The following is a 22,109-nucleotide window of genomic DNA, read 5'->3' as shown; positions in this document are numbered from 1 at the left end:
TTGCTAAAGCAAATTTAAGGCAATTTCATATAAACAATGAAGAAAATCAAGTAAGAAATCTCGAGAAACGGCTCACGGTTCCTGAAAACATATTTAAGGACCAGATGATAGACTGGGGATCCAGACATTCAGTAGAAGCTGGCTCCAAACCTCAAGGGAAGAAAAAGTGGGCACAGCCAGTGGCTTCAAGTGGTCCAACAGGCTTTTCAAGCACTGAGCCCTGCTGCTTTTCTCTTTGGAGTTCTAGATTCTTAGGCTTTGCGGTGTCTGAAAATTTGGCCAAGAAAGGATAAAAATATTCCTAAAGCTTTTTCCATGGACTTATATGAGAGAACCACTCTAGGTATAGAGAATTCCACAATGTTTACAAAATTTTGGTGAGTCTAAACATTATGTAAGATTAGATGGAGGGACTTCCCTGATGGCGCAATAGTTAAAACTCCAACCTCGCAATGCAGGGGGCCTAGGTTCGATCCCTGGTCAAGGAACTAGATTCCACATGCATGCCGCAACTAAGAGCCCACATGCTACAACTAAGAAGCCCATGTGCCACGACTAAGGAGCCCGCCTGCCGCAACTAAGACCCAGCACAACCAAATAAATAAATAAACATTTTTTAAAATAAAGAAATAAAAAACAGATGGAGAACCCTTCACTCGAACAAGCCACCATCCACTGCTGGGCTGAATTAGATCCTTCCCAAAAAACTTGCTCCTGGGAAGTGTGCTTAAGGCAAAGATCTTACTTTTCAGCCTATGTTAAGGGCCTGGTTCCAACCATCTTGCTCCTCTCACCTGGAACATGTTAAAAATGCAGAATCTCTGGTCCCACCCGAGACCTACTGACTCAGACTCTGCATTTTAACCAGATACCCAGGTGATTCCTGTGCACATCAAAGTGGGAAGCACTGTGATTCCCATCACAGAAATGCAGACCAATGAGGCTGTTTATCAAGTTACAGTGAATTTTAAAAGCATAATTGCAGAGGCTGAGACACTGGGCCAAGGATTCTGACCAGAAGTGTTGCAGCTGTAGAGGTGGTCAACATCTCAACAAGGTAACTTTTCTTTTTCCTTTTCTTTTTTTAGACCTAAGGATAAAGAAAAAAGTATCCAAGATTCACTTACCCATTGATAGATGTTCTAGACATAAACAGGCTAAAAACAGATGACACAAAAGAGTGATATAATTGGATAAATAGCCAGCCCGATTTCTCAATGCTGTTGTTTAAGAAGATCTGTGTTCCTTGATCAAGGTAACTCTGAACAAAGACAGCCTGGAGTGATTCGCATAATTTCTCTCTGTTGCACGCATACCACTAAAAAGAAAGAAGAAAAAAAATGAAAACATACAACTGAAGCGTCATCTAAGAAGTCCAAAAACAAAAACTAGAAGACTAAATTAAATCTAAGATTTCCAAATGTTATAATCTCATGGCACTTTAAGAATAATCATCATCTCTTATATGACCTATAAGGTATAAAGTATTTCCTCATACATAATTTCTGGTTTAATTCTCATTCCCTTCAGGGTACGTAGAGAGAGTGGGGGAAGGGTGAAGAGGCTTCTGAGTCATGCAGCTCAGTAAGTGACAGAGCCAGGCCACCGTCCAAGTGCTCTGACACCTGGCCCAAAACTTCTGTCACTATACCCCCCTGTACCCCAAGATTAGGAAAACTGTTGGCCTCTCCTTCACTGAGATTCAACATAAGGCAATAACTACCAACATTAACCTTGTTTTTAGATAAGAAAACAGTCACTCAATGCAATGATTTAACTCGAAACCACCAGACAAATCAAGTAAGCAGAGTAAGCAGCAGAATTTAATATTCCAGTGACCAGATTAAGCTGCGCTTCTTCTTGTGGGCTAAATAGGGACCTTTAGAAACACTGATGTGCGCTTTACCAGGTCATATAACATTCTAATAGATAGGAGCCAAGTATGCTTGAGAAAGATTAAGAAGTTACTTAAGGTCACATGCAACCAATGAGAAGAGAAAGTAATAACATGCTAACAACCAGATTTCTAGGAGTAGGCTCTAACCAGAACACACTTTTAGAACAAAATTCAAGAACCTCAACTGTGGATGAAATGTAATCTTCCGTAATAACTGCGTCCCATTTTCATTTAGAGTTAGTATACCAGAGAAGGGGGTAAGCAGCCTGTAGGGCGCAGCAGCTTTACAGTGAGCCCATCATCAAGTCCTGGCTCAGCCATTCCTGTGTATGAGCTCACACAAGTCACTTAATCTCTGAGCCTCTGTAAATTCATCTGTAGACTAGAGATGGCACTGGTTTCTATCTATCCTGGTAGGTTATTTAGAGGATTAAGCAAGTTAATGCAGGCCAATCCTCAATATAGGACCAAACACATGAGACTACTGTAATAATAATAGCAATGAGATAAAGTCCTCTGACATGGCCTGATAAATAAAAGTCCATTAAGTACCATGATGAAACTGCAGAGTAGACCAGTTACTACTAATCCGTTATCCACTAAGAAACAATCAATTTCTCTCAATGAGTAGCCAAAAGTAACCTGCTTCCCCCTGACAAATGCAACCATTCATCAGCAGTAGGTGTCCCGTAAATGCCTGCACAATTGATGGACCAAGTTTACAGTCATCCTAAGCGTGCTAAATATTGAATGAAATCTTGGGTAATATTCCCAACACTAACATTGAAAGGAACCAGTTATAAACCAATACAAAGAAACAGACAGGCACATTAAGATTTCAAAGATTAACTAATCTTTTTACAAACTCTGTGCCCTGACTTGATAAACCAAATCGTTCGAATTGTTGACTGATTTGTGTTAATTTACCATTAAACACTTTTACCAAAACTGCTTCAGCTTGATACTATTTTTATTTTTCTCACTCTACATGACAAGCTATGAAGCTTCTTACATTCACTGCCTACACGTTTTTCCTTGGTGTGAAAATGTTCATGCTTAATCATTAACTAATTCTTAATACTCATTGTGTCTGAAGTTATGCCCCAGTGCAGGTCATAAACCATTTTTTTTTAATATGCCTGACCTTCTGGTTCACATTCTGAACTCTGTAATACTGAGGACATTCTAACTTTTATTTTCTCTTAATTCTCTGAAATGACTAATCAAGATGAAAGCCATCACCTTGGTAACAGGCAATCAGGTACATTCTATTAATGTACAAGAAGTCATTCAAGTGGGACAGAGGAGCTAAGAATTCTTTGGCATCCACTTGTAAATGGACAACCAGAACAATAACAGACTCTGACTTCCAGAACTAAGCAAGAATTGGCACCATTAACTGCAAATAATGCTTTCAAGTGCCCCCCAAAACTCAAGTTTTAATAGCATTTCTCTCAATTCATCAATATTAACACATTAACACATGTGGTTGAACCTTTACTGCCATACAAATCTTTCAGAAAAGAAAATGCTTACTGAAAAGAATGTGCTACAGAATAAAAAGGAGTAATGTCCTTCTCTTTAAAGATGAAGGTTGGGGCTTCCCTGGTGGCGCAGTGGTTGAGAGTGACTGCCTGCCGATGCAGGAGACACAGGTTCGTGCCCCGGTCCGGGAGGATCCCACATGCCGCGGAGCGGCTGGGCCGGTGAACCACGGCCGCTGAGCCTGCGCGTCCGGAGCCTGTGCTCCGCAGCGGGAGAGGCCACAACAGTGAGAGGCCCGCGTACAGCAATAAAAAAAAAAAAAAAAAGATGAAGGTTGAATTCCATGTTCCTCCTGACCATTTGTATGATACTAATGTCAACTCCATAGCTGCATTATTCATAACTACCAAAAAGTGGAAACAACCCCAATGTCCATCAACTGATGAATGGACAAACAACATGTAATTGATCCATACAACAGAATATTATTTCAGCCATAAAAAGGAATGAGGTACTGATTCATGAGACAACATGAACTATGAATATTATGCTAAGTGAAATAAGCCAGTCACAAAAGACCACAAATTACATGATTTCATTTACACGAATTGTCCAGAATAGGCAGGTCCAGTGACAGAAAGTAGAAAGGAGATCACGGTTACCAAGGGTTTGGAGAGAGGAGGCAATGGGGAATGTCTGCTAATGAATATGGGGTTTCTTTATCGAGTGATGAAATGTTCTAAAATTAGAGAATGGGGATGGTTCGTACCCGGGTCCCGGAGGATCCCACGTGCCGTGGAACGGCTGGGCCCATGAGCCGTGGCCACTGAGCCTGTGCGTCCGGAGCCTGTGCTCCGCAACGGGAAAGGCCACAACAGTGAGAGGCCCGCGTACCGCAAAAAAAAAAAAAAAAAAAAAAAAAAGCAAATTTCAAATGCAAATCTAATCATGTCAATACCCTGCTTCAGAGAAGTCTTAAGATAATACCCAAAATACTTAATATGGGGCTTCCCTGGTGGCACAGTGGTTGGGGGTCCGCCTGATGATGCAGGGGACACGGGTTCGTGCCCCGGTCCGGGAGGATCCCACGTGCCGCAGAGCGGCTGGGCCCGTGGGCCATGGCCGCTGGGCCTGCGCGTCCGGAGCCTGTGCTCTGCAGCGGGAGAGCCCACAGCGGTGAGAGGCCCGTGTACAGCAAAAAAAAAAAAAAAAAAACTTAATAACAAAATACTTAATATGGCTTACAAGGCCCTACAGGATTTGTCCATTCTGTGTCCACAGCCTCACCTCACGACACTCCCTACCAATCCATAACACCCAGCCACTCACTATGTCACAAGACTGTACCCTTCTTTCTTTTTCTGGAAGGCTCCTTTCCCAAGGCTGTTTCGCATGGTATTTGCTGTCTCCTACATTTCCCACCACCCCAACTGACCTAAGCCTAAATATTTCTTCAAGTAAGTTTACCTTGAACTTCCAGACTAGGATGGATCGATCCCCTGTTCTAGTACTCCCTCACATCTCCCAAGTCTCCTCAGTAACATTTATAACCACTGAACTGAATACCTGTATATAATTGCATGTCCAGTGTCTATCTTCCCAGGTAGACAGAAAGCTCCATAAAAGGTCAGGGACAATGACTGACTTCAGTGACTGGCACAGATACAGATGAACAATAAATGTTCATCTGTTTAACAATTATTGTTAAAAATCACAGGTCGTCTAACAGATAAAATTTAGAGTTTCTAGTAAAATCCTGGAGACAACACAAGGATAACCATGGAGACAGGTGTCACTGGGTTTCATCAATTTCTAAAACTTCAAGGTTTTTGCAAGGCCTTGCTTAAAAACTCAATTCTGTAAATAGTGGTTAAGCTACCCACACACCACAAAACTGCATTAGCAGAGCAAGCAATGAAGGAACACACTGAGTGCCTACCTTGTACCAGGCACCTGGCAAAGCACTTCACATTTCATTTCCCACCTTATAGCTCCCGAATAAATAGGAAGCCTGGGGTTTCTGAGCACTCCCAGCTGATTCAAGCTCCTGTTCTAGGTGCATGTGGTTTTTTAATGAATTTCTTTCAAAGAAGCTTCTCTTTGCTTCAGTCTACCCAGTGTATCTGTCTGAGAAAGCAGAACTATTCTGCCCAGTTAGACTGACTAAATGTGTCTAAAGATAATCTAATCTAGATAGCAACTAAATTACACTAGGCCAGGGTTTCTCAACCTCAGCACTATTGACATTTGGAGCTGGACAATCCTTGCTATCGGGGCTGCCTCGTGCACTGTAGGATGTATAGCAGCATCCTTAGCCAGTACCCTTTAGATGCCAGTAGCACCCTCCAGTCATGACAACCCAAAATGTCCTAGACATTGCCAAGTGTCCCTGAAGGTACAAAATCACCACTGCTTAAGAACCCCTAAATGGGCTTACCCAGAAAATTTCATTAGCATTTCCTAACCATCCCAGCTCAAAAGTGGTCTAGGGAAAATTAAAGATGGACTCACTCGCCTCCAGGAACTTACATTCCAGAGGAGGGAAAAAAATCAGAAACCCAGAGGAACAAGTAATGTCATCGTGATCTTGGCCAGGACCTTCAGGCCTTAAATACGTAGTCACCTTGCCCTTAAGATGTTGACAGAAAGTCAGCGCAGGAGCCCATGCAACCATGTGGCAGTCCCCCTGGAGTTACCTCTCTCCAGACAACCCAGCATAAACGAAAAGCTGTAATGAGCTCTCACTAAGTGGCCTGTCTGTAGGCTTCTGCACATGTTCAAGCAGGTGGGTTCTTTGAACGTGTGCTCCTCAAAGACTACAGAGACAAATGTGCACAGGCAAGAACAAAGTATCATGCCCGTTAAAGGTTCACATTGGAAAGACTGTGTGCCAGTCCTACTGTAGGGCTGTACTCCTCAGCTGGAGACCACAGAGTCTGAAAAAGCATCTTATGAGCTAGCATCTTCCTGTAAAGTTTGCTTGAATTTTGTTCAACGGAAATAAGTAAGGAAATCTTTGAAATAACAAAGTCTAATCAAGCCAGAGTTATTCCATGCAGTCATCTGCTGATGCCAAGTGTGAAATAGGATGTGATAACTAAACATAAAAGAGGTTACAGTAAATAGCAATGTTCTCCCTACTAGCAACAAGACTGTAGAGATACTAATAATCAGCCAAACAATAAATAGCCAAATCAGGTAGACAGGACACAGTATCAGCTAATCAACATAATGAAGTATTAAGTCATGTCTTAAAGATTTCATTAAGGCCATGGAAATCTCCTCATCTTTATATAATCTTGTTTGATGAATCATTCCTTTAAAGTAGAAATGCAATTTTCCTATAGAATTATATCTGCTTATCAGACTGAGGGATACAGTTAAAAGTTTTTCTGAAATTATTTTTTTGAGTTCCTCAACTAGTCAAACACGTGGGATATGATATAATAGTCTTTTCTTCCAAAATACAAAGGACTTGAGCACATTAGTAAAATTAGAATTAGAAAGTTATTTTTAAAAACCAACTTCCTGATTTTAATAAAAAATAAATATTTGGTCTTTATCGCCAGTTCCCAGCACAGAGCTCCTAAAAACCTTAGAGAAACGCAGGAGTAATAAAACACCTTTTGTACGCTCATGAGATGACCGGGAGGGCAGGATGGAACTTGCAGCCCCACCACTAACATACAGGGAGGGGAGGGAAGCTAGAGATGGAGTTCAATCACCAAAGGCCAAAGATTTCATCAGTCATGCCTTGGTAATGAAACCTCCATAAAACTCCTAAAAGACAGGGTTCTGGGTGCTTCCAGGTGGCTGAACACATTGATATGCTGGGAGGGTGGCTTACCTGGACAGGGCACGGGAGGCTCTGTGCCGCCCTCTCCAACCCCCTAACCCCTTACCCTATGCATCTGTTCCACCTGGCTGTTCCTGAGTTGTATCCTCTATAATAAACCATAAGCAGAAGTAAAGTGTTTTCCTGAGCTCTGTGAGTCATTCCAGCAAGTTATCTAACCTGATGGGGGTTGTGGAAACCACAGAATTTATAAACAAGTCAGACAGAAGCATGGGTAGACTGTGGACCCTCAACTTGTAGCTGGCATGTGAAGTGAGGGCAGTCTTGCAGGAAGGAGCCTTAAGTCTCTGGGCCATTAACTCCGGGTAGTGTCAAACAGAAGTGAATTGTAGAACACCTAGTTAGTGTCAGAGAATTGGCTGGTGTCACAAGAAAGACACCACAGGTAAGACTTTTTTTTTTTTTCAATGTTAAACTTGACCTAAGCATGCACAAACTGGATGAAAGCCAGAACTTCAAGCACTTGTCCCATCTTTATCTAACTCACAAACTGCAAGAACAACTTGTGTTTTTGCACTCAGCTACATAATTTCAATGTCTACACAGACGTCCACTAGAATGCGGACAGTCTGCCGTTAAGAAGGCAGTCTACTTTCACAGCCTCTCAGACAGCAAGGATTCCTAGGAGAGACACCATGAAACAGTGGGAAAAGCCTGGGCCTTGAAACCAGACAGAGCGGCGTTTCAAAATCCAACTCTGCCATCTATTAACTGTGCTCTGGGGCAAGTTTCATTGCTCAGCCTCAATCTTCTGTCTGTAAAATGGGGATATACCACATCTAAGAGTTGTTATAAGGATTAGAGAGGATAACATATTTAAAGTACCTGACACTTAATAGAAGCACAATAACTTGATTTTCTTTCCCTTCCTGTCCAAGGTCCGCAAAAGCCAGTCAGAGAACTGAAGTTCAAGGGAATGCCCAAAAACCACACTGTAGGTCTGGGCACCCAGCCATTCTCAAAAGAAATGAGTAACCAAAGACCTGAGATATTCAGTACCACTAAAAACCAGAAAGGCTCCACTGACAGGGTCCAGCAGAATCTTTTCTACTACAGCAGGTGGTAAGACCAAGCCTGACGACATTGACCTTGACAGCTAAGGATTCAAAAATCACATTCTCAGTTCTACAATGCAATCATGTCAGTCCAGGCATTTAATCATTGACATCTTGTGTATAAGTACAACTTAGGAGGAGATATTCAAATCATTCATTCTTTTTCTACAAAGGACACAAACCTAAACCAACAACCTCTTTATGCGAGATTTCAAAGTGCAGAGTAACAAGGCACCTTCACGTCCATGGAGGGAAACAACTTATACAGATTAGATTAAATTGCTTCAGCTCTGATTTAATGAATAAATTACTGGCAATCTTTATTTCAAATACTCACTCACTGTTTGTATTTTACACTTCTAAGATTTTAACAATGCTTCAGAGGGTCTAAAAAACTCTTTTACTGAAAGTACCAGGGCCCCCTAGGGCACCTTCAGAGGGGAACATAAAGGCCTCTGGTATATCCAGAAGAACAGAGCATCCCCGTGTTCTGTAAAACTGAAGCAAACACTTGTTTAGGGTTTCAACACAGGTTATAAGGAAGGAAAGAAACCCTTTTCAAAATTTCTTTGGTATTCGGCTGCAAAGGCCTCCAGACTTTCAAAGGCAGATCAGAGGAGGACACGAACCTATCCATCAGTGTCTGGCTGGCTAGCTGACTGACCCCTCTGAGCACTGATAACTCATGCCTGACTCGGGTCCACCTCCATAAGGTAACTAGGGAGCGAGGGGCAGCAGACAGAATCTGTCCTTTAGCATAACCTTTGATCTTTGGCTGTGATGTCCAAGTGTTTATTCATTTGGAAAAAAATCCAAATCATTTCAATTCTATCTTAAATCCACCACTGCTTATGGCAAAGCACAGTTCAAGTTTATATAAGAAGGTGAAAAAATAAAATGTCAGATATACATATTTGCAATTTTAAGTTACACCTTATTAACTCCAGATAATGTTATCTGTGCTTTTAAAAAAAACCTTGCAGTATGTCACCTGCAGAAATAGTCCTGGCCTGGTTCCAGGGAGTTCGATAAAAATTCTTTTTTCACTCCATCAATTGAGAAGCTGCTGGATAACTGTTATTATCAAGAACCTAGTTAGTGGGGCCTGAGAGTCCTTTAAGAGTTTCACTAGCTCTTTAATAGTTGCATTAACTTTAAGTACTAGGTGCAATGCCTCAAAAAGACTAGATCCAAAGTTTTTGTTGTTATCTTCTTTGTAAGTTCCGGGTCAGCCAATATTGAAAAGTCACATATCTAGTTTCTCACTGTCTGCCTCAATTTCTTCCCAGTAAGTCAAACTACCCACCTTGCAATCTGTGATTAACAATGTGCTGCTTAAAAAAAAAAAGAATGTGCTGCTGATTAAGGAAGCTGGAAATTTTCTCTGGAGGAAACTCTTTTTTCTGTAAAGGGCCAGACAGTAAATATTCTAGGCTTGCAGGTCATAAAGTTGCAACCATGCAACTGTGCCATTGTATCTGGAAGCTCTCACAGATGATAGGTAAACAAATTTGGTGGCTCTGTTCTAACACAACTTTATTTGTGGATACTGAAATTTGAATTTCATGTAAGAAGATTTTCACACATTACAAAAGATAATGTATTTTTTGCAACCATTTAAAAGTATAAAACTACTCTTACTTCACAGTCTGTACAAAAAAGTCAGTGAGCCCAATTTGGCATGCAAGCCATATCCATCCCTGCTCTGAGAAGCCCTCCCTTGCTTCTTGATTTCCCAAAGTGAAACATAAATCCCAGTTTTGAAGCTAGCACACCAAACCGAGTTATTAAAATGGTGCTGCGACTATAGTTTTAGAGCTGCTTTAGCTCAAAGGAGCCTGCCTCTCAAGGCTATAGTAACCAAATAGCTATTTTTAAAGAACAAACATTGCCCAAGGTCTCTCTTAAACACAGAATCTACCACCATAACTTCTTAATCAAAATAACCATAAGGAAAACTTGTGCTAAGTATGGCTCAATCAAATCCATAACCCCACTTTCATGCAACTGCAGAAGAACCAGATGTGGCTGGCTATGGAAGCCACATACCCAAATGAACACCAGAAGACCCAGTATGAACTATTAATTTGAAGGGAGAAAAAGCATTTAGGGTTAAGTTACTTCACAACAACTAAGTTTATAAGGCAAACCCAGGATCCTGGAATATAAAGCAGATAACAAATCATCAACTCTGCCACGTTGCAGAGAGAACAGTCTCCTACTTCACTGTGGTTTCTACACGTTTCTTTTGTTCATTTTAATCTTTATTCATGGACAATATTTTCATAATGTGAATGTATCAACTCAAAATAATGTCTGGATTGATTGTTCTAAGGAAAAAAGTCAATCTCCCCCTGTCCACCTAATATTCAGAAACCACCAGATTAGTCTTCACTTCAGAGAAATTAGCTGCCAAGCTGTCAGGTGCAACTGTTTAGAACACAGACATGTACACATGTACACACATACTTTAGTATCTCAGAAGCCCAATGAAGTAAATGAAGTATTACTTTTCCTTAGAACCTGGCAGATTCAACTTGATAAAGGTACACAATTAGAAGACATTCGGAGACATCTTGTTAGGACATATTCTGAGGCTATGTCTACAGCTATAATTCTACCTAGGCCCCATAAAAATCAAGTTACTTAAACAGTTTTTCAGTTTTATAATATGTCTATTTCTTTTATGAGCACTGAAAACATCAAGTGTACTGCAGTAGAGGTAATCACAAGTGTAATAAACACCTACAGCCAAGAGACTCTACCATAATTCCATGTCAATGGAAATAAGCCTCCTTTTTATCCTACCCAGAAACTTATTTCTACCAACTGTTAAAAACGACATTTCTATTCATTGTTTTACACCATTATCCATGTTCCTTACGGATATATAACATTTTGGTAACTACATTATCACTACAGTACAACTCAAAAAATGACTGATCAATCCGTAGCAAACAACGTGGTTTTACAAGTTAAGATCACCTACTAACTTTATGTGCACGCCTAACAATATCATAGGAGTGATTACCTAACAAAGTACAATAGCTGTGGGATTATAAATTTAAAAAATTTTTACGGAAATTTATGATTTCTTTTAATAGAAAAAGCCACTATAAATATTTTTTAAATAAAAGCTAAATACTACTTCTCTGAATGAATAGCTTTATCTCCTTAGATAATTCTTTAGTTTCATTAGAACGCATGAAATCAACTTCGGTGTAAACTCTGAACACCTGGCATAACAAGAAAAATAACATAGGAAAATGAGAAAATTATGAGACACAAGATGGGGAGGAATTAGCTACTGCTCTCTGGGAAGGCAAAATGTACTATAAATGCTAGCTATTATAAACGAACACTCTGGCAGAGCTCAAAAGCCTCCTTGCAATCAACGTCATGTTAACCGCCAACTACATTATGGTCAAATATGAAATATCTCACTCTTAATTCTACAAATGCACATATTTAAGTGCCATAAAACTAAGCTAATGAAAAGACTACCCAACGAGCCACACCACCATCGTTCACAGTACACAACTACAACTTTTTAAAGAATTCACTCCTGCCCAGTTCTAATAACCCTTCCAGTAGAAGCTTGCATCATCTTTCTTATTATCACATCTCTGCGGTCAGATACCAAAATCAAAGTTTAAAGGCGATCTCTCTTTAGTAGCAGGGGAAGGTTCGACAGGATGGGAGTGACGACCTGTCAAACACATTTTTAAGTGCTTAGGGAAAATGTCACCGGAACGAGCCCAGAGAGTTAAATGGCTCACGAAGCACGGTTAAATTCCTTTATGACCTTTTGTACGTTCAGAAATTCAACCAGGCAAAAAGAGGCACCGGCTTTTCGGTGTGATTCTCGGAGCTGATGAAGGTTGTCCGGGTAATGGGTTTGGTCCGGTCATCTAGCTCTCAGGCCCCGGTGTCAGATGGGTCCCCGTCGCCACGCGTCGACCCCAAAGTTCCTCCGTCCCGCCGCCGGGAGCGGACGCCGAGGTGGCCGAGCGCCTGCAATCACCACCGGGCACCCAGGAACAATGCGGGGCTCCAGGCCGCCCACGCCGGGGAGGGATAGGGGAGGCCGTCCGCCGCCCTCGCCGCGGAACAAAAGGAGTCGCCGGGCCGGGACCGAGCGCCCGGCCGGGAAGACGGGGGGAAACTTTGTGAGGGGCCGCGGCGGCGGGGCGAGGCCCGGGGGGTCCTCTCGCCGCGACGCCCCGCACAATAGACAGGCTGAGCGCGGGAAGGTCGGCGCCACGGCCCCGCCCCGCCGGGCCCGGGTTCGGCCCAGTACCTGGTGGTTCTCCTTCCTGCCGCCCGCGGCGGCCGCCGCCGGCCCGCCGGGGCCGCTCGTCATGTTCACGTACAGGGAGCGGGTGAGCGGGCTCCGCAGGGTCCACATCCTCCGCGCCAGCCACACGGACGCCAGGCTCAGACACAGCCAGCCCGCGAGCAGTCTCATTGGGGGCCGCGGCCACTCGCTCGGATCACCGCCGGCGCCGGGGCAAGGAGGAGGACGCGCCACCACCTCCAGCCGCCGCCGCCGCCGCCGCCGCCCAGGATCGAGCCATCGCGCCCAACTCGCCCATCCAGCCCCTTCAGGGCCGAGGCGGGGGGTGGGGAGGAGCGGGCGGCGCGCAGCCTTCCCGCCTCCCCCGTCCTCTCCGCCCCCGGAACGCCGCCGCCGCCGGCTCCAGTTTCCACCCGGAGCACATACGCACGGCTGCGGCACATTCTCTCCGAAGCGCGCTCCCTCCTCCCAATGAGCGGGCCGGCCAGGAGGTGGGACAAAGCGAGCGCGCATCCGCGTGGCGCGCGTCCCCGCCTCCCGTTTGGTCGCGGCTCCTTATAATGGCGGAAACGATTTTAAGACTTTTGGGCCAGTGGAGATAATTTCCAAGGCGGTACCTGAAGCCTCCCCGTCCCTCCAAGGTAGTGTCCGCGGTTCTTCTGGTCTTTCCTCGCCTTATTCTTTGCCTCTGGGCCCCTCATTCACCCTCCCGGAGGGACTTTCACCAGGTTGTGCAGATTGACCCGCGGGTGACCCTCATCCCTTTCGTACCTTCGGACACTTGGACCAAGTCCTTGCCAGAGATGGAGACTGCCATTTCTTAACTGTTACTTGCTGAGCTGCGTGGCTTCCTATTTACATTTAGAGCCGACCAGCCAGACCCCCACCCCGAGGACCTCCAACCCTGCTTCACAGGAACTGCAAAGCGGACAGGAATCTAGGGGGGAAGAGTTACTACCAACCCCTCCTCACCTGCCCGTCCAGTTCCCCAAGCCTGGCAGGTTGCTGGCTCCCTGTTTCTAAGAGGCATCGGTGAAAGCTCTGCCTTTGTTGGAAGTTGCTGCAGCTGGGGCACCTGCAAGTAATGTTTTGGTGTGTTGATGACCCTGTCCAAGAATGAAGACCCCAAATTAGAGTCCCTGGCTGCTTGTTTCCTTGAACTAACAAACGGAAGTTGGACCCAGCACTCTTAAAGCCAACTAAGATTTGGGAGCAGTATTTACCCAAATGTTTCTTTGATCATTTATAGAACGGGAAGACCTAGCAGCGTTTCAAAACTGAAAGGTTACACTGTGTTCCTGTGTCTGAAGTTCTTCCTGCTGCCACCAAAGCTACAACTAAGGAGTAACATATTTCATGGGTCCTCTAGCTTCACACCTTCCTAGGCTTGTTTAGAAAATGCTTTTAACTTCACTAGAAATAATGTAATACATTGTATTTTAGTTCAAAACAAAAGAAACCTTTCCGTTAACTCCATTAGTGCACTTCAGAGACTGTTATTTAATAGTGTGGTGATCCACTGCTGAGGAACAAAAGCGTTGTTTATCCACAAACATTTTTATTAGCTTCTAAGACTCTCAGCTTGGCACCTTTCGCTAACAGGGCCATCTTGTTGCCTAATGTAACACAGGCTATAACAAACAAACAAGGAAGGGAGGGGAAAGGGGAAGGGTACTTTGTGTTCTGTTTCCAGTATATTCCTTGACTGCTTCCTGCCAAACCCCAAAGAGCCTGCATTTTACTAAATCTAGTTCAAACCTCTAGTGGTCCTCACCCAAATCATCAAAAAGGAACTATAGTAACAAGCTCAGATAATTCAGTTTGTTTGCCATGTCACCTCTCTCCACTGTCTCTTGGGATCAGTGTCACAGATAAAGCAGCTCTGTGCCAAAGAAAGCCTTCATGTTTTTAGAGGGGGTGAGTGGGGTGGGGGAGTGTAAAAGCAGCATGAACATATAAAATTACATATTTCATTTCTGCAAAGAAAGGAGACCAAAAAATAAGCCCAGCAACTATAGAGTAAGCCTGATGAGCTGAGAAGAAGCAACTAGGTGGCTGCTGTCGTCTAAAGGATTTGAGGTCAGTTGACCACCACGAAGCCTAGCATCTCAAAGGAGCAGATTTTCACTTTAGACCTGAGCAGGCGGCCTGGAAAAATAAATCACTCACGCATTTAAAATACTCCATAATCATCACAAAATATTCAAGTACATGTTATTTACTCTTAGCAAGCACAGGAAGAAACCAAAGCACAGCGTGAACAAATGATGTGCCCAAAGGTAGCAGAACAAATTCAATAGCAGACCTTTTCATAGAACCCAGTATCCCAGCTTGTCGTCCTTTGATCCATCTAAGAAGCCTTGCTGTCTCTCTCTTCTCAGAGAGCCTCCTGAATTACAAATGAGGAGGAAGGAAAACAGCAAGAGTAAATATACTAAGCAGAAGTTCAGATTGCCCTTGGGGACTGCCCCCTTCCTTCATCTACTAGAATGTCACTACTGTATATTAAAACCTCAGTTATCCATCACGGAGAGGGGAAGAGGCACAGATAACACAAAAAGCCAAATAGCAGCCAATATTCTTTCTAATGTGGCTTTGAAATGCAGTGATATTCAAAAGCTGGGCTCTGCTCAATGCCCTTCTGACCAGGGCTCAGGTGTGTAGCTTGGGTCACAGCTCTGTGCACAGGCCCAAAATCTTGACTGGATGGATCACTTTCCTATCTAGAACTCTAGGCAGGGCACTTTTTGTTGTAATTGTTCTTATCAGCTACAAATTACGACACTGTCATGTTCTCTTTTCAGTTACAAAGAGAACCTATATAGAGAGAGCTGGATCTGTAGAGGACACAGGATGTGCCATCACTGTTGTTCATTGTCATCTCTTTGAAGAGGTAATGGACTAAAAAGAACTCATATAATCACATATTTTCACGGACTTAGATTCTTTTTATGCTTCTTAATATTTTGTAGAGTGTCCGAGAAAGGTGCACGTTTTCCCCAATGTATTCAATAGATGTTCCTTGTGGTTATTAAGCAATGAGCACCTCTAAAAAATAAAATTAGTAAATATATTCAACAATTATTTTTAATTAATGAATGTAAGGGATTTTTATCTGAACTTGGTTGACATAATCTACCGCATATGCAATGACATCACTATGGTCACTGATAAAGTCTAAGCTAAGGTGAAACTGCAAACAGGTTTAAAAAAAAATGGCAGCATAAAGTAGCAGAATTGAACCAAGAGTCTGAAGACCTGGTTAGAAAATACAAATAACACAATGTACTCTACTGGAAATCTCCTAATGCTACTCATTAGCATAGTGGTTTATCCTCTGAGCTCTGAAGGAGACCACCTGGGTTTGAATCCTGGCTCTACATTTCTTGATTTTGCACTTTGAGGCAAACAACTTGACCTCTCTAGGTCTTGGTCTCCTCATCTGTAAAATAGAGGTAATAATAATGGTTACCTATCACATCATGGGGATGTGGTGAGGATTAAATTGTATATTCTAAATATAGAGGGCTTAGCATAGTGCCTCAACACATAGTAAGTTCTCAAAAAATCTTAATTTGCTCTTTCACTGTAACTTGGATAACTCAACCTCTTCTGAACCTCCCTTTTCTCATCTATAAACTGTGGGCCACTATTCTGAGTCGCTTAGTTCACAATATGTCTGTGAGAATCAGATGATCTGAAAGCTTCATAAACTGTAAAAACTCAACCAAGATTATCATAACAATGCTCATTCCTAATGCGACTGGTCTCTGCAAAGCTAACCTCCATAAAACATTGCCTTAGAGTCCACGATTATAGCTCCTCCTCATAATGTGTCTGTCTATTCCCACACCCCTTCCTGAGACTTTGAACTAGGAAGTGAGAATGAAAGTGGCTAAAAGGAACATGAAACACAAAACTATTTACATAATATTCAAGCCTAGAATCACAAAATCAGGCAGCAAATTCAAGTTTATGTACTTGTCAGAGATGCCTGTCTTCTTAGTAGGAAAACCTTTCCATCTCTCATGTATGAAACTCTTCCTGGCTGGCTCATCTGCATACCTCTGGGCCAGCCCCAACATTTCACCTGCTTAGAACCTTCTGAACCCCACAGCTTCCCTCCCGTGGCAATCTCATACCTGTTTCAATTTATGTCAGAAATAATATTGGAAAGACAAAGAACTACCACTTTCACCTAGGCAATAAAGATTTATTGAGTACATGCAGGACATCAGGCACTGGACTAAATGGAGAGGAAAGCACGATGACGTACACAATGACTTACCCTCATAGAGCTTACTGTTTAGTAGGGAGGCAGACCTGTCCAAGTAATCACAAAATGAATAGTTAATTAGAGTTTGCTGAGTGCTAGAAAAGAAGTGTACGTTGTTAGGAGAACTTACAGCAGAGACCTGACCTCGGTGGGGGGCAGGGGCAGGGGGGCGGTTCAGGAAAAGCTGTCCTGAGGAAGTGTTGCTTTGTGGGTCTCATTTTGACATCTCCTTGCTAAGCTTGAGAGCTTCCAAGTTGCCCAAGTTCCTCTGGACTACAGGTGCACCTAGTAATTATGGGAGAAAATATGGGGTACCCCTGAGAGCCTTCTGGGCTGTGAGGAATCACAGTGGGCCACCTATGTACTTTGTTGTCCGTGTACGCAGCTGCTTCTAGGATCTCTAAAAGAAATTTGCACATATGATAGTTTGATCCACTTAAAGGAATATATGGTTTTTAATGTATATTTCTATACATATATTCTATATTTCAAGGTCTTCCTAGTAGCAGGTCTGAGTCAGAGCTCTGATAAAAGAGAAGGCTGTTGTTTTCACTCACTTTCTAGGGCATTTTCAAAGGTCCAATATCTTTCATCTTGTTTTAAGTATATTTTCAAAACATCCCTATCCTTGGCCTCTTAATTGCTGTCTCCTGCATGTATGTGGGTTTGGTCCTGTGAATGGCTGCTTCTTCTCCACCCCAGCTCACCATTTAAGTTCGTGGCACTGTGTTTTCATATACTTATTTTGAAACTATAAAACCTTCTTATTTTGTGACTCTACAACTTTCAAATGTATGGTTTATATGAAGTACATGAAAAAAAATTGCATGGTATGATGAGAAAGCTTTTTTTTTTTTCCAGCTCAGCTTTTTAAAATTTATTTATTTTTGTCTGTGTTGGGTCTAAGTTTCTGTGCGAGGGCTTTCTCTAGTTGCAGCAAGCGGGGGCCACTCTTCATTGGCGGTGCGCAGGCCTCTCACTATCGCGGCCTCTCTTGTTGCGGAGCACAGGCTCCAGACGCATAGGCTCACTAGTTGTGGCTCACGGGCCTAGTTGCTCCACGGCATGTGGAATCTTCGCAGACCAGGGCTCGAACCCGTGTCCCCCGCATTGGCAGGCAGAGTCTCAACCACTGAGCCACGAGGGAAGCCCCGAGAAAGCTTTTAACACTTAAAATCTAAATATTTTATGGTAGACAAAGCATGTATGTGTGTACATAAACATAAGTATCTTAAATAGTTTGTATAACATAGCACAAAACCACATCTCTGCTGGCATGAGAGAAGACCACTATTTTATCTTTGCACAACCACAAACCTGGTCTGAAAATGAGGAAGAATACTTTTATGAAAGAGAATACTTGAGCAATCAATCAGCCTGAAAATCAGACAGAATTAACTCCCTTCTCTGCTGAAAACTGATCAATTTTTTAATAGCCACAACTAATGTGAGTTTGTTTTGCAACTTAGCCTGGGATCTTCCTTAAACTTACTGTGTGCATGAATCATTAAATCCAGGGGAAATGCATTTGGTTATTAGATAACCAGAACCTTAGATTGTGAGAACCCTGCAGTTGTTCCATACAGTTTCCTAAAATTGACAAAGTAAATACTGAAACCAGCTAGTAAGCCCTTTTACAATAGAAGCTATATTTCTATTTCATTAGATTTCTATGCTCAAGTCTTTACAAAAAAGTTTTAGATATGACGGGGCAGGCACCAGCGGCCAGAAGCCTTTCCTCCACCACAGAGACTTTTGTTCTTAGCCAACAGAACTCAGATCCCACCTTCCCCTCATGCCTCCCACTCCAGCCCTGGGGACGTGGGTCAGGGAAGCCAGCTTTGCTCAGGAACCTCACTAAAGTGAAGTTTGGTATTTGTGAATGTAGAACAGCCTGTTCTGCCTCCAGGAATGGTCCATTTTATAATCAACTATAAATGATACTGGAGCCAAATTTGATGCTTTTCAGAGATCTTATAATTTAAACAAATCGTCTTAGGTTAGTTATATGCACTTTTTTTGCTTTCATAAGGAGACATATTTACAGATCATTTTCACCACATCTACAGTGCTCATCATAGTTATTCAATAGAATAAGTCTCGGGAAAATAAATCTAAGTTGCTCCTATAGGGTTTGATAGTACAATGGATTCATTTTTAGAACCTTCAACCCCCTGTTTGATTCATGGACTGGAATTTCTCCACTATTGTCTATAAATAGCAGCCCATGTCTATAAATACATGGGCGTATTTTCATCTGGTAACACATCATATTGGAGGACATCTAATATGTGTTAGCTCTTTATCCAGTTTGGAACATATGTCTGTTTGGACACAAGCATCAGGAATAAATTATATTTTTGACATATATATTTAAGGATGTTTCAAGAAAAAAACTTTGTCAGGTTTTCTTGACATGGTAGGTGGCACATGGAGTCAATCATAAAATTGCCTTCAAAAAAATTCTGGAACTAGGGAAATAAAATTGCTGAGAACCACACTTTTTGAAGCATGCACAGAATGGATTAGAGCAAAGAGATGAAAAGTCATCTTTAAAATAAGGCAGGTCCCCAAGCCAAGACTTGACTACAAATTGACTGAAGGAAGGTAATAACATATTTTAGAATTAACAGCTTGTTGTGAGTGGAGGGTGGGGAGGATTGGGTCAGCTGTAGTAAATGGAAAGGCAGACTGATTTCACAGTGGATCTCCACCACGAGCCCAGGATACCAAAGCCTGGTCCATTTTGCTCAATGCAGCAGGTGCCTCTCTGTGTGGATGGAGATGGGTGCATCCATTTTATCAAGTGCCATGACATCATCCATTAACGTTGTCCTGAATCGCCATGTCCCTCATTCTATGCCCACCATATCCCTTATATAGGATAAGGGATAGGGGGGAACACAACCATTTGTCCCATGGATAGTTTAGTGTCTCAGTATAGATTAAGATAGGTTTGGCGGCTTTTTTTTTTTTTTTTTTTTTGCCTCGGTCTGTGAGTTTGATCCATGCTACTGTGCCTGTGAGAGATGATCCCATTCTCAATGTACCAACATATTGTTTCTATACCAAAAAAACCTCAGACTGTGATTAATTTACCTACATTATACTCCTATGGGAATGGTGATGACCAGCCAGCCTTCCCTCATCCAACAGGTGTCAGACCTCACTTGCCTGAAACATGCAGTGTATAGGAATGAGGCTTTCTCATATGCCTGTGGTTCTTATTCAAGGTCTCTTCTGTCCCACCACACACTCCCAGTCCCTGGTCCCCATATCAGTTTATCCAGCCCTCATCTTTATCATCAAAAACAGTGAACATTTACACCAGGAGGCAGGAAACTCAAATTCTAGTTACAATCCTGATATTTTCCATGTGACCTTGGAAAATCACATAACCTTAATCATTTTGTCTGCAAAAATGGAAATTAATAAAGACCACCTGTACATAAAGTCATAGACCTGGATCAGAGACTCAAAGTCTCTTCCAGTTACAGGGTCTGTTCCTTTACCTGCTTACTTTCTTTTGTGAATTATAAATTCTGTGGATTTTTCCCAAAGGCTAATATAAACATATCTGTACTTACATAGTATACAAGAGAAGTGGTATAATTTTCTGTGTTTTCCCGCACACTTTAAAAACATCTCATAAATTCAGAGTTCATAACACTCCATAAGATAAATGGGAAACGATTTACTGCAAAATAGTACATACCTGCAACAAAGTGTATAAGTGGAGACATTGTTTTGAGAGTTATGTGCTTGACAAATTGTCAGCTCCTGAAACCCAAATCCTTGCATTTCTTACTCCCCCGGCCCATATTCATCACCCTCTCCTTTACCTTCCCCTGCTATTTCATTGTGTGAGGCTTGCCTAGTCCCCTGAGAAATACCTGGAGGAAAAGTACTCTAAAAATGAAAATAGGTATATTTCTACCACATGAAGTTCTCAATCTGGACCACAGCTTCACTCTTCAAGAAAAAGAGCCTTCCAATGAGGGAAGAATTATCAGTATGTCAACCAAATGAAGATATTTCTGAAACATCATAATAAAGTTCAAAAGATAAAACCAAAAAAGAAAAAAGAAAAAAAGAAAGAAAAAGAGTTCCTACAACAGCACTGCAAGAGTATCACACATGCCACTAACAACAAGGCCAGCATGTACTAGGTGCCAGACATTGTGCTAACACTGTTAATCCTCAGTACAATCTAACAAGGTTGATAATAATGTCATCTTTTTTTTTTTTTTTTTTTTTTTTTTTTACAGAGAAAGAGTCTAAGGCACAGAAAGCTTCCACTGCACAGCAGATGAGTGGTTGAAGCATAACTTTAGACCAGGCAGTCTGATTTCAGAACCCATATTCTTCACACAAAGCTCTACTGCCTCCTGGTGTTTATTAACAGTCCTTGGACCAGAAGCCTAGAATCCCCAGTGATGTTGGTTAAATGCAGTTCTTTGGGCCATCTCATGTGGGCTGATTCAGAATCCTGCTGTAAATAGGGAGTTTTCAACATAGCTCACCAGGGAGAAGACAGAGAAAAGGTCCTCAGCAGAAGCAATATGTACTTTAATTAAAAGCATTCAAAAGTCATGAAATTATTTTTTAATGAACCAATTAATTTTTAAGTGTGCAGATAACCTAAAAGAGGAAAATGACATTTCTAAATAGCAAGTCAAATGGCATTTGTATAGTCACTTCAGGACAGCCTTCCAAAAATAAAATGAAAGCAAATTCTATGGCCTGTAAATTTTTTCAAGTCAGGTAATCCACCCTATGTAGTGTACAATTTATGAGTTTTGACAAATGCATACAACTGTGTAACCACCACTACAATTAAAATGCAGCATATTTCCATTAACTAAAAAAAAAAATCCCTATGTCCCCATACAGACTGAAAGTGAGGGGATGGAAAAAGATATTCCATGCAAATGGAAATCAAAAGAAAGCTGGAGTAGCAATACTCATATCAGATAAAATAGACTTTAAAATAAAGAATGTTACAAGAGACAAGGAAGGACACTACATAGTGATCAAGGGATCAATCCAAGAAGAAGATATAACAATTATAAATATATATGCACCCAACATAGGAGCACCTCAATACATAAGGCATATGCTAACAGCTATAAAAGAGGAAATTGACAGTAATGCAATGATAGTGGGGGGCTTTAACACCTCTTTTACACCAATGGACAGACCATCCAGACAGAAAATAAGGAAGCACAAGCTTTAAATGACAC

At 42.1% G+C, this 22,109-nt stretch overlaps 1 protein-coding gene across 4 annotated transcripts in view; it reads right to left on the bottom strand.

Annotated features, from left to right (window-relative positions):
• The window catches only part of METTL9 (methyltransferase 9, His-X-His N1(pi)-histidine), a 46,781-nt gene extending 31,789 nt beyond the window's left edge, over positions 1-14,992 (bottom strand). For 2 of the 4 annotated variants that reach the window (XM_067014074.1, XM_067014075.1), the window contains exons 1-2: positions 14,896-14,992; positions 1,128-1,318 (exon numbers count right to left, since the gene is read on the bottom strand). In XM_067014074.1, coding sequence (XP_066870175.1) covers positions 1,128-1,318; positions 14,896-14,940 — 236 coding nt within the window. In that variant the 5' untranslated portion in view covers positions 14,941-14,992. Of the gene's footprint in view, positions 1-1,127; positions 1,319-12,593; positions 14,054-14,895 lie in introns of those variants that run through there. The other 2 variants (XM_059037022.2, XM_059037023.2) reach the window with 1 other exon arrangement.
• Positions 14,993-22,109: the final 7,117 nt, after the last annotated feature.

Source organism: Kogia breviceps, chromosome 14 (assembly GCF_026419965.1).
Source record: "Kogia breviceps isolate mKogBre1 chromosome 14, mKogBre1 haplotype 1, whole genome shotgun sequence".
NCBI lineage: Eukaryota > Metazoa > Chordata > Mammalia > Artiodactyla > Physeteridae > Kogia > Kogia breviceps.
Note: the sequence above shows the minus strand (reverse complement) of the source record. Positions and strands in the feature narration are given on the sequence as shown.